This window comes from Magallana gigas, chromosome 3, assembly GCF_963853765.1.
Source record: "Magallana gigas chromosome 3, xbMagGiga1.1, whole genome shotgun sequence".
Lineage (NCBI taxonomy): Eukaryota > Metazoa > Mollusca > Bivalvia > Ostreida > Ostreidae > Magallana > Magallana gigas.
In genome coordinates, this window is record NC_088855.1 from 24,384,100 (window position 1) to 24,397,709 (window position 13,610).

The window sequence follows — 13,610 nt, forward strand, 5'->3', positions numbered from 1 at the left end:
TCCACAATATTGGACTTGGAATTTTTTATTCTGTACATCAACAGATAATAAGCTGCTGGAGGGGGCCTCTTTATATCTCCTAAGGCTTAAAAAAATGATAGATACAGGCAAATGAAATCCAGAAAAACTTCGATCTGAAATAAATGTCAAGAATCTTTCTTTCAATGAAATCAGACTGAATTGGTATTCTGAAGTGCCCCTCATCAACTAATATTTTTTTTTTCTATTTATACTGGCAGTGTTTTAAAAAAACAAAACAGAAAAAAAAATTTGGTAGTTTTATTTCAAATACCAGTAATAACAGTAATTGTATGACTCTTTAACAATTTATCCAACCACACAACCAATACTTGCACACAAACAATGAAGCCTCTCGGTGTAATAATCAACATAAGGCCCCAGATATCACGTAGCAGGAGGCCAACAGTCTTTCAAGTCATCATGTTTTGACAATGGTAGCCACTGTGAATATTCAGAAAGCAGATCTGAAAAAAACAAGTTCTTTCATTATTAAGAATTACATTGCAGTATTATTACGTCTCATACCACAAGGCCAATGGGCCACATTGCTAACCCGATCAAAATAAAATCCAACAGCTAACCCGATCAAAATAAAATCCAACAGAACTAAGTGGCTTTACCAATTCACTTAACAATGACCTCTATCTGAACCCACAGGTTGCAGCATGATTTAACTTTGATAGTTTCCTACACTATCTTGTATCATTTTACTTTTTGGGGTTAAAGTCTCTATTTTCTTTTGAAAGAATTTCTTGGCAAAATTGGATGAACTCTCCCCCAAAACACAATTGCTCTGTGGCCCCATTGGATTGTTACATAACTAAGCATTTTAAACACTGTTTTCTTTGTATATATAATTCAAAAATCTTATTTAAAGCTGCTTGGTCCAATTTTATATCAAATTTTGTGACTGTTTTTAAATGATGGGTTTGCTAGGTATGTGTATAATAAAAGACATTGCAGTAGTTTTCCCGGTCAATCAAGCCATATTTCAATGAAAAAATAATGTTCAAAATGTATTTTGAAAACAAACGACACAAAAAGGGTACGACGTAATTTCATCTCATATTAAAATATGCCCCCTGGCGTCGAGAGGGCTATATTAGTATTACGACTTTGAAATGATATCATCGCTTTATATATAAAGGTCATAATATTTTGGCAAATAAAAATTGAACCTGTGTACATTTATTCACTAATATTTTTTTGTTTGCTTTGTTTACATTCGATGCATAACATGCGGTTGAATAAACCTAATCATGCGGGGGACGAAATCAAACAGTTTCCTTTTCTAAACATTCCCATGATGCAGTTTGGTTTGTTTTTTCGTTTGCCCAAAAAGAAATTATTTTATTTACGGTACTTTGAATATTCTCTAACTTTGAAAGGAGACCGACTCTGGTGGTGTAAAAAGGCGAAAGTCCGTAACTTTCTAAGATAATTGGTTTGTATATAAAATTATTTGATACTATAATAGCGAAAAAATCGGACCATGCAGCTTTAAAATTGAGCCCCTTCCCCTTCCATCTCAAATTTGGTCCCTCTCTGACATTTAAGAGTCATTTTACAAACAAACAAACAAGATTCCACCCTATATAAACCACCCTATATATTAAAGCCTGTTGCCATGCAGATTAATTTACAAATTGCCTCGGCAACAATGTCAGGCTGATTCAAGGTGTTGTCCACTGTAACTTTGCGTAATCAAATGCAAAATTAATCCTATCCTATTTTCTTTCCAAATTACCTCTCCATGGAAAGAGGCTTGGCCCTTCATGAGAAGAACTTTGAAGCATTTTTTTGAAAATTGGGTCAGTGGTTCCAGAGAAAAACAAAAAAGAACACAGCAGACAATAACAAAGATGGACTGATGCTGGACAAATTTTGATCTTTTTTAGAAGAGCTCACTGGAGCCCTGGTGTTATAAACACACTCTGAATTCTGTTCAAGGTTATAGGTTTGATAAACAAAGACTGTTTTGTGAATTGAAATACACATTCAGTTTATATTTCCTACAAACAATTGAAAGAAAAGAATTCCAACTTACATGTTGGATCTGTTCTCCATGCTTTTAACAGAGAATCTCTATTGTCCACACCCTTGGAGACTAAAGCTTTCAAAAGAACCTCAGTCCTAGGCTGTAATCTGAAATACAAGGATCATCATATATTAATATTATACATGTATTAAAAATTAAAATTTAGCCTAAAACTCCCTATGGCCATATATAGTTATGAAGTCCATAAATGAAACCCACTATACTCTAACTTTTAAATGTATCTTTCGACAAAACTGGCTTGAAAACCAAGGAATTCTTTTTTTTGTGGCCTTATCTACATATTCAAGAAAAATATAAAAAGCATGTGTCACAGCTGTGGAAAAACACATGAAGGTACATTTGTAATAATGTGTGTTGGTCATTTCTACTGCACTCTAAGGAATAAAATGGACATGTATAATACAACAAATTTATACTAATTTTTATGAACTTACTTGGCCCATGACTTGATCATTGTGACAGGAGTGGATAGGAGATCATCTCCAAACTGTTTCAATTTTGGCACTACTTTTCCCTCCAGCAAGAAACGAGCGAACCATCTGTATCTGTCTAAGCCTTCTGGATACTCGAGCTCTACTGGTGGGACTGGCCATGAACATCTGCTAAATGTACAAGTCATGTGACACACCACCTGACCCTTGCTGCTACTGTACGAGGGCTCTGGGCTCTCTAATGGTTTGGAAAATGTACAGTGGTATGGCGCAAAGACTGGCAACCATTCGGGCTCTATTGCACTGATCCCTGTCATTAAGAACATTTGTTTCAGTAACAGAACACTGTATCATACTGCAACAGTCTATAACAACATGCTTCATAATGAGCATTCTCACAGCACTGATCTGATCCTTACCTTTCATATAGACTTTGGAGGTCTCTTGTATGTACTGATACACTATGTATTCTGGCTTCTGCTTATACAGCACGGAGAGGGGATGGATAAACACAGGCTCCTCAAGCTCCGTACACTGATAAAAAGGAACATGAGGTGAGGTTTAATACACAAACATCTTTCTTCTATTGTTAACCATGAAATCAAATTATTCATAAAATAAACAATATTAAAAGTGAATTTTAATCCACTTGACTTTTAATTGAATTAAAACTTTTTTACATGGAAAAATATGAATGTTACTATAAAATGGATTAATTTTGGTCTTTTGAAAATATTTGATGCTTGGACACAGATGCTGTAACATGTATAAATGAAAGTATTTCAATTAAATACATGTTCCGGTTATTCTTTATTTGTCTCATGAATGGTGTTTGTGTTAATATACTGGTATAAATTGTGTAATATGCTCTTACAAAGTAAGCATGCTTCAATTTCTTGGCCTCTTCATCAGCATTAGGTGCTGGGTCTGGACACTTCCTATCCAAATAAGGACAAAATGCAAGCTTTTTAAAACAAATACAATACAAATGAGAGATTTTCACATTTAATAAATTAAGCAAACGTTTCCTTTATACATTCAGGTGCAGTTTCAGGTTTCTTTGTGATGGAACACTTTGTATATTTAAGATGATATACCGGTACTAGTATCAGAACTCACTTTGCTACATGATCTGCTAGGCCAGCTAGAACAATCTGCCTCAGGAGCTTAGCCTGCAGATCATTTGGGGGGTCAAGTTTAGGGTCCACACACAAGTTGGCATTATCAATGACTGTATTCACTGAAAAAGATAAACAAATACATGTAAACAAATTGAGATGAGAAATATAAAAAAAATGATGACAATTGGAGTTTCTACCAATGTTTTATGAATGTTAGAAATCTTACCTGCATTAGTTAACTGGGCTCGTAACTTTCTGATCTCCTTCATGGCCTTGTACCTGATTCCATGTTTCTCACAGAACTCAGGTGAGGCCCCTTGGTATTCACAGGCCCCTACTGCCTTCAGCAAGACCATCAAATCGCCCAGCAGGAGAGAATGCCCCTGAAAAGTACATTTGTAGGTTTTGTCTTTCAAAAGAATGTTACAAGTTGCCTTGAAACTGTAGGTGTTCATCTTTCATGGAATTTACCTCAGGTTTACACATTGAATGAGTATATAGAATAGACACAGCAGATGTACTGGTAATAGGATAAAAAGAACTTTATATTACAGAATTTAATCAAGCATCAGTTTTGGGTCCTTTACCTCAAGAAAAAAGTACTATCTATTAATTATATTCATTTTCGAAATTTCTGTCAGTAAGATCAAATGAAGGAGTTTTCGGTACAATCTATGACCATGTATTCACTGTCTCATTCCATTAGTTTAAAATGTAATTAACATTGCAAATACATGTACATTGATTTTCTTAATTTGAACCTACTGAAAAGCAAATGTTTTCATTTCTTTATGAACCTTTTCAGGGGACAAGAGGTCATATTTATGACATCTTCATAATCAGCCTATAAGATTATAGGTTGTCTTCTGCTTCATAATGTACATGCGTATATAGAACAATTTAACAGTTATAGGTTAATAATTTGAAACAATCCATCTTTGTCAAAAGTAAATGTAAGAAATAGCCGTGAACTTGGTTGATACATAATCAAATCTTCTAAGACATCCTCTGGCTTCAAGGGATACAAACACTTGACCAACCAAGTCACTACTCAAGTATTATTATTACAATGTACCAGCTTTATGGCAGTAATGTTGTCCTTTTAAATACATGTACAAGTAAATCATATACTTACAGAGCCAGCCCACATTCTTTTGATCTGTGTCATGTATTTCAGTTTCTCTTGAAACTCAGCCTTCTGAAATTCAAAATGAAAATGTGTGATAAGAGAAATCATCATTCACAAAGGAAAATAAATTAGTTTAGAATGTGCTACATGTATATACTATGTGCTATTTGTTTTTGAAACTATCGATTAAAGATTGAGGGAAAAAAAACCATCACAATATTTATTATTTTAATATAACAAATGTTAAATGCTATATTAAACATTTTTATGAGTAGCTTAGATAAATTTATTTTCTTAAATTATTTCTCTACGGTTTAATCAAATTTACTAGCCTAGTTCTGAACAAAAAGACATGTGGTTTGCAAAGATGAAATACAGTAGTAGAATGAATTGAAATTCCTCACCTATTGTTTTATTAAAAAGGAATAACACACTTATAACACTTCTTGTACATTGTATTTTGGTTATTATTTAATATGATAAAACTTTGTAATAAAGATAACTTCAAAAAATTAGGTTCCAGCTATGAAAAAAACTGAATTTGGTAATTATTTAATGTGACAAAACTTTGTAAAAATGATAACTTCTAAAAATTAGGTTCCAACTCTGATATAACAAGAGATGTTTGTAAAACACTTATGCCCCCCTCCCTTGGAAACATCCACAAAGAAAATGAACGTAAACTGCAAATAACTGGAATTTTTCTATGTCCAAGGAGCATAACTCTGTCCAAAATTGCTCGATCGTACCCAATATCGAACTTGACCTAAATGTTATCATGATAAACCTGTATACAAAATTTCATCCCAATATGTTAATCCTCTGTGAAGAAAATGAGCGGAAACTGCAAATAACTGGAATTTTTCTACGTCCAAGGGCCATAACTCTATCAAAAATTGCTCAATCATACCCAATATCAAACTTGACCTAGATATTATCATGATAAAGCTGTATACAAAATTTCATTCCAATATGTTGATCCTCTGCGAAGAAAATGAGCGGAAACTGCAAATAACTCGAATTTATCTACGTCCAAGGGTCATAACTCTGTCGAAAATTGCTCAATCGTACCCAATATCAAACTTGACCTAGATATTATCATGATAAAGATGTATACAAAATTTCATTCCAATATGTTGATCCTCTGCGAAGAAAATGAGCGGAAACTGCAAATAACTGGAATTTTTCTACGTCCAAGGGCCATAACTCTGTCGAAAATTGCTCGATCGTACCCAATATCGAACTTGACCTAGATATTATCATGATAAAGCTGTATACAAAATTTCATTCCAATATGTTGATCCTCTGCGAAGAAAATGAATGGAAACTGTTAGTGGACCGACCGACCGACAGACAGCAGCAAAGCAAGATGCCCTCCCTTCTTCGAAGGGGGGCATAAAAACTGAATTTGGTAATTATTTAATATGATAAAAATTTGTTAAAATGTTAACTTCTAAAAATCAGGTTCCAACTCTAAAGAAAAATTAAACCAAAGATTTGTTGCCTGTAATATTCATGATCATATCAGGAAGACAAAAAAGGTGTACTATTGACTTCACATCAGCTGGTACTTACATCTTCAGAGGATTTGTGGAATTCAACGAACACTTCCTGTACAGAGAGAGCTGCCACGACAGCAACAACATAGGGCAAAAGTCCCTGCTGGTGACCCAAGGACAGCATCTTGGCATAGCGGGGGGAAACAGGAAAACAGGCCATGGCTCGTCCTAGGGGGGTGATACGACTGACTACGTCGGGGGGCTTCCGTCTGCCTCGCCGTGAAAACGGCCTTTGTACTTGTTCCACAGCTAGAGCACCAAGTGATATCAACAAGTTTTCTGCAGCCTGTCAAAAGTATACGATAGATGAATAGTCACAGATCAAGTACTGCCAATCCCAAACATTACAAAGCTGTTAATTTTCTTGTTAATCAACATCATATAGATGTATTATCTCATATCTTTAATTACGGTAACAAACAATAGTTGAAATTATTTTACTAAAAAAAAATTCACATTCTTATAAGGCCATACCAATATAATTGATGCTTATCCTACCTTAATTTGTTCAATATCAGGAGGTGTAGGATATGGGAAGTTGACAACTTTCTCAATGTTCATATCCTGAGGAGGGAAGCAATCATCACAATCCATATTAAGCACTTACAAGTACAGGTTCAGGTATTACATTATCAATCTTAATATCTTGGTCCTGTTCTGGATTCTTGATCAAACTTTTTTTTTAGACATTATAGGGTAAATGATATTTACAGTGGGGCTTCATAAATTATTAAGTTAAACATAAATTCACAAACAGCATAAAGATATACTAATCATGATAAAAATAAAATATGAATCTGCAACACTTGCAATGATTATATATTAAGCACTAACACTGGAGAAAATATTTTCATGGGAACCAATGTCTAAAACTTTTTACTGTTGGTTCATTTATTGCATGATTATAAAACCAACTTTTCTGTATAATAAAAAAAGTAATAGTATACCTTCATTTGCAGAATCAAATCATCAACAGGTCTTCTTGTTATTTCTGCAGGGGAAAACTTTTCAAAGTCTTCGTTGAATACAGCAGAAGAGTACAACCTGTTACAAATACATGTACATGTATCAGTAAGACTATAATCAATCATGCCTTCTATCTAATATTTGACAAGTCAAGCAATTCTGCACATCTCTTGCTTCAAATTACAGAGTATCTAATAGTATCACATTGTTTATCAATTAAAAGGATTCATCAAAGTGGATGAACACTAGACAGATAAAATTTGGTTCTTTAACCTGTAACAATGACCAGGAGCGACACGCCCAGCTCTTCCAGCCCTCTGATTGGCTGCTGCTTTGGATGTCCAAACAATCTTAAATGTTGATACACCTGTCACTTTATCGTAAAATTTTGTCTTCACCTGAAATGTGACCAAATTCGTAAAAGCACATAAATCTAGTGTTCAGTATTTGAGCAAAAAAAGTGGCAAAGTCTACGATGGAAATGCTACTTTTAGCACTTCTAAGTACATGTAAATGTCCCACGCTTTAATTACCTTGCCAGTGTCCACCACATACTTGATGTTAGGAATGGTGAGTGATGTCTCTGCCACATTGGTTGCTACCACACACAGCCTGCAGCCCTCTGGGGGAGGGGCAAAAACCTATAGAAAGGAGAGGAAAATAAACACATATCATTATAATGTATGTTCATGTGCTTCTAATGGAGCCATACTACATGTATATTATTCTTCCCTTTAGATGCATTTACATTCTGTAAATTATGATGTAGAACTCACCTTGGCTTGTTTTTCTGTGGACAACAGAGAAAATAATGGCAGCACATACAATGGCTCTGTACACACTTGTTTACTCTGACTCTCCTCATCAGAACTCTACAAATGTAAAGGAAAATATTAACAGAACTCAAAACAATGAAGAATGATTAACAAATGTATAGAATACAAATCTCAACTTCATGAATATCACAAATAATCCTAAAGCTCAACTATGAATTGCAATGCAAGTAAATAATGATAAAAAACTAATGTACATGAGAGTGGGGATAAAAACAATTCAAACACGAGGACATTATTTTCTTCATTATCTTAAATAGCTAAAAAATATTGTGAAAGTACACTAAGAAAAGGCTTTATACTTTTTGTGCTTTCATTTAATTTTGTACATGTCAATTTTCCTTGATGGTCATTTTTTTAAAGGTTCGTTGGGCTGCATTTTCATAGATATGTTACTAGGTATAATGAGTAAAATCTGGCATAACATATGCATGCTCACATACATGTACATCTAAATGTACAGATTTCTTATGCTCACTGTATCTTGTAGTGCAAATAAATGTCAGGGTGTGTAAATTTAAAGACATGTAGCGGGGGTATGAGATTTACCATTTGTACACTGTCATCCAGGTCTATATCATCTAACAGTTCAAAGTCCGAGTCCTCTCCAGCCTCTCTCTCCTCTTCCTCATCAATGGGATCCACAGAGTAACTGTGAGTTCAAAAAGGCATGAGTGTATTGTCATATTGAACATATTCTGAGGAATGTGATTGAATACTAGTAATATTTATTGTATTTTTGGGCATTGCAAAGAAGTTTTAGCAACAGCATTTAATAGTACTGTAATGAAATATTATCAACAGTAAGATTTACTTGTCCAGATTAATTGAAGGCATCACATCTTCTTTCTTCTTGTCAGATTTCCTTCTTCTGCCTTTCTTAGTTTTTTCTTTAGGCTGTTCTAAATAAATATACTTTTTCATATTAGAAGGAACAGGTATTTGCATAGTAAATTGAGAGATACTGCATTTTTTAAATAGAAGGCAATGCTTACTTTTACATATTCAATACTTTGATTTTCAAGGTCCCCATAGAGCAATTTTTCATATACACCATACCTTTTTGTCCGCGATTATCAGGAAATGTGTTCTTGAGTTTTTTACACAGCGTGTACACTTCTTGTTGTCCGGTGACAAATACCAAGATTCCTCCACTTGGCAGCATTCTGTGTATTTTGCAAACCTCAAAATGGGAAGAAACACATAGTACATTATCCATAATCCACAGGACAACATCTCAATGTACATATTTGAATGTTTCCTTTATTTTTGAAATACGAGTGTACTGCTACCTTTTTGTATGCCTCATTAAGGAAGCCTTCCATAGGAGTTCTTTTATTGAAATGGATGGTGACAGGAAATTGACGCGAGTCCACTTTGACCACAGGAGGCACTATTTTAAACAGTCTTCGATTTTCTGTGAAGTCTTCTACTCTCAGTGTGGCTGACATAATGATCAGCTTCAGGGGATTCCCTTTCTAATACATGGGTCATAACAGTCATAAATTGACTCTTTGCAAGATTGTACAAAACATAAAGTAATGAAAACTCAGAATGTTTTTAAATTAATTCAATAAAGCAATAAACTAAATCAAACATGTACTATAAACACATTTCACATTAAGTTAGTAAAGGGTTTTACTACTACACTACAACAAATATATGATTGTATTCTAATTATAACAACGTACTGGCCACACACAGTACCTTGTGTCTGAGGGGGACAATCCTTGAGAGGAGACCAATCAATATGTCTGTGTATACACTCCTCTCGTGGGCCTCATCAATAATTACAACACTGTACTTTGTCAGAAGAAAATCCTATTTGAAAATAGTACAAAATTAATTCAATATTCATTTGACAATTAAGCTTAAACTTCTAACAATCCACAAAACTCCCTACAATCCTGGATAGTAAAAATAATTTTTAATGCATTAATTCTGTTGTAATCATACAAGTACATGTATATAGACAGTGCACATAAAATTCTGACATTTAAATGTAATTTTAATAAATAATAAAACCATCAATGCAATATACTGCAACATGATAATTAGATATAATGTACCAATATGTACAAATAGATACTAGTACAATTTCCAGTGTGTATTTTTTACTGACCTTTTGTACTTCCTTTAACAAAACCCCGTCAGTCATGAATTTGATCTTGGTATTTTCTGTCACATTTCCTTCATATCTTATCTGATATGATATCTCCCTGGAATATGAAAGAGAAAAATAAGTCAAATATGAGCCATCCCTCTGACTGCATGGGAAGTGAATGGTAACCTCTGACATTATAGGTATCTCAGTAGGCCCTTGCGGTGCACTCACCGACTGCTGAGGTTCATCTCTGTGGCCACTCTATACGACATACTGATGGCTGCTACTCTCCTTGGCTCTGTCACTGCAATGATGCCATCACCTCTAAAGAGTAAGAATTCGCAGATTAATTCCAGGAACATATTTATCAAGAGTATTTAGTAAAGACATGCAGGATCTCCCATGATTTTTGATAGTGTTTGTCAGTTTGACCTATTCATTAAGTTGTGTGTTATCTCAAAACTCATGGATAGCCCTGCATGGCCTTGCCATGAAGAACAAAAAGCAGCGAGTTGGATAAAAATCCCATCCTTTATAACAGAATGTTAATGAACGATCTTTATATGGCATTTAAATCTACATGATCATCTATAAATCCGCTTTGGCAACCTTTAAGGAATAAGGTTAAAGGATATTGTTTTCAATTTATCAGTATCAAAAAGTTCATCATAAAGATATTATGACAAATATGTGATAACTATACTTACATATTGACACAAGAACTATTATATGGGTAATATGAGCATGTATTATCATACATGAATGTAAAAATTCAGTGAAACTGTGCATTTTAAACTATATCTTCAAAAACTTTTTTGTCCAACTACCTGTAGATTTTAAAATATTTTAAAAATTTTATCTTATTTTCAGTCCTTTCCAAGGTCATGCAGAAAAACCACACATTCCTTCTCATCAACAAGAAGCAGTTACATGTAATTACGAAGAATTGATTGCTTTTTGTATTCATGATACAATGAATATTTTCATACTGCTATAAGTATTTAACAGTATTATTAGAATGTATTGTCTTATCAACTGATTCACTTACTGGGCATATCCAGCTTCATACAAGAACTGCGGCACCTGGGTGGTTTTCCCGGAACCTGTTTCTCCACAAATGATTGTCACACTGTTCTCATTTATAGTTTCCATTATAATTTGTTCCTCTGCTAAAATAGGCAGCTTTAATCTTGCTTCCTAAAATAGTTTAAATCAGTATGTTGATTTTGATGTACTGAAAAATACACCACTATTTACATCATTTTTGCATGGTTTGGAGCAAAAAGTACTATAAAATTCATCTGATTATAAAATTAATACATTTATCATAAATGCACTATTAATAGTAGGAAATAGTATGAAAATAATGTTGCCCATGATAAGCATGTTCCATAGATAAACTATTTAGAACTACACAATAGCTTGCCTGTACATCTGCTTTTCTGTTAACAGGAATATTCAAAACAGGGTTATGCTCCATGACTTTCTTCTCAGCTGTTTTTACAGAAATATCCACACTTTTAACTGTTTCTAAGTCCTCTGACATTTTCTCATCACAGCCGCTATCTGTCTCTGGTTTTTTAGATTTTATATCTTCCTCTCCTTCGAGGACCTTTGAACTGGTGTGCTGGTCCTCCTCTTGTACCACTTCCTTCTCTTCCTCTTCGTCTGAGGACATGTCAGAAGTGTGAATTGAACTGTCTGAGTCCTCACTTATGTCACCATCATCACTTTCCACACTATGTTTCTTTTTGTTACTTCCCGCAACTGCATTCCTCGGCCTTTCTTCATCATCAGTTTTTGATAATAATTTTCTATTTCACAAAAAAGATAATTATCAGGAATAGACCAGTACATGTAAAAAGATAATAAAAATTCATTTAATAACTCTGAATGGTCAATCAAATATATTTTAATATATACATGTTTTATAACGAAGCTGCATGGTTTTGAAAAAGTGATTGAACCATTGCTTACTTTTTAAACTTTCCTGTTTGAAGTTCTGCAATACTAGCAAGATGCTTTAATTCCTCTGAAGTTGCTTGCACAGCTGACAATGATTCTAATAATGACGCTCTCTACAGTAATAATTGTTGCATATTAAATGCATGTACAAAACATTATATTTTATTCATTACATACTGATAGTTATTTAGCTATAATAGCTAAGTATGGAAATTGATGCATTTCTTTATAATAAATAACAGCTACTTTATTAATTAACATGCAATGCTTCTATTACTTACCTTATTTTTTTTCTCCTTCTGTTCAATTATTTTCTGCAATCTTTTCCTTTCTTTTTTGCTTAGCTTTTTGACAGTTGGTCCATCTGTTTCTTGTTTTAGTTTTGCAGACCTCTTCTCTGATGGTAAAACTAGAGCATTGCTGTCATCATATCCAAATTTTTCTTTATCCTCAATATCTAATTTTATCTGTGACATAAAATAAGAAAATAAATTAAAAAGGTTATGTTCACAATTTTAATCTAAAAAGGAAGGTTTATATTTCCATTTCATCTGTTTATAGTTCTTAATCACAAATACCTAGTATTTCTAAAATTCTGAGGCAAGTAAAGCGATGATATAAGTTGTAATTTTTCTGAAGAATTAAAATGGTACTAAATATTGTCACAGAATTAGTGTAGAAATAAGGTTAATCAGCCCAAAACTAAAAAATTTTTGTGTGTCGTAAATTGAAAGTTTTTAACATGTTTAGCAAGCATCTTAAACAAAGGTTTTTAACATGGAACTTTGGCTCCCTTGTTATCTGTCCAAATTTCGTCAGACTGGGAGCTACAAACTGCATCTAATAGAAGTTATAACTCAAACGCAAAACTAACATTCATTTCTGGTGCCAGTGATGGTAGGTGCAAAAGTTGGCATGTATGTGACTAGCTCTTATCTAGACTATATACTTGGTAATTTCACTACAAAATAAATTTTGACCAATCTGTACAAAGGTTTATCACCTCAACCCAATGTTTTGACTACTTTAATACGTACTAAACACATTATTAAACTTGTCTGCTTGTTTTGAAATAAATGAATGTACTTAAAATGATTAAGAACAAACTTCAGTCTCCACATTATTATGTTTACAGATTAAACTTTTCAATCGCTGGCAACTAACCTTCTTTTCTGCAGACCTGTCAACATTAGTTTCCTTCTGTTGTCGTGCTTTCCAATTAAATCCATGCTTTCTTTTCCCCATGTTTACATCAGCTACTCCACATGGTTGAATGCCTTCTTACTCCACTTCCGGCAATAACGCATGTAGAAAATAGTTCGCAAAAATCCGACTATTTATAAAATTGTATGGAATATAACACATCTAAAATAATGAATTTGTTCTGAAAAGTCATTCACAAAATATACAAATTGTAAATTC

At 33.6% G+C, this 13,610-nt stretch overlaps 1 protein-coding gene across 1 annotated transcript; it reads right to left on the reverse strand.

The window, feature by feature from the left end:
- Window positions 1–264: 264 nt before the first annotated feature.
- Window positions 265–13,574, reverse strand: LOC105317480 (probable ATP-dependent RNA helicase DHX37). The gene is made up of 26 exons (XM_011414128.4): window positions 13,353–13,574; window positions 12,470–12,655; window positions 12,201–12,301; window positions 11,650–12,037; window positions 11,272–11,420; window positions 10,455–10,547; window positions 10,242–10,338; window positions 9,827–9,940; window positions 9,412–9,597; window positions 9,179–9,302; window positions 8,934–9,021; window positions 8,669–8,771; window positions 8,063–8,158; window positions 7,820–7,927; window positions 7,560–7,684; window positions 7,268–7,364; window positions 6,819–6,884; window positions 6,337–6,606; window positions 4,768–4,830; window positions 3,859–4,015; window positions 3,631–3,751; window positions 3,386–3,449; window positions 2,931–3,045; window positions 2,515–2,821; window positions 2,069–2,166; window positions 265–485 (listed from the first exon to the last, which is right to left on the reverse strand). The coding sequence occupies exons 1-26, from the start codon at window positions 13,431–13,433 to the stop codon at window positions 406–408; spliced, it is 3,477 nt and encodes a 1,158-aa protein (XP_011412430.3). The 5' UTR covers window positions 13,434–13,574; the 3' UTR covers window positions 265–405.
- Between the last annotated feature and the right edge of the window lie 36 nt (window positions 13,575–13,610).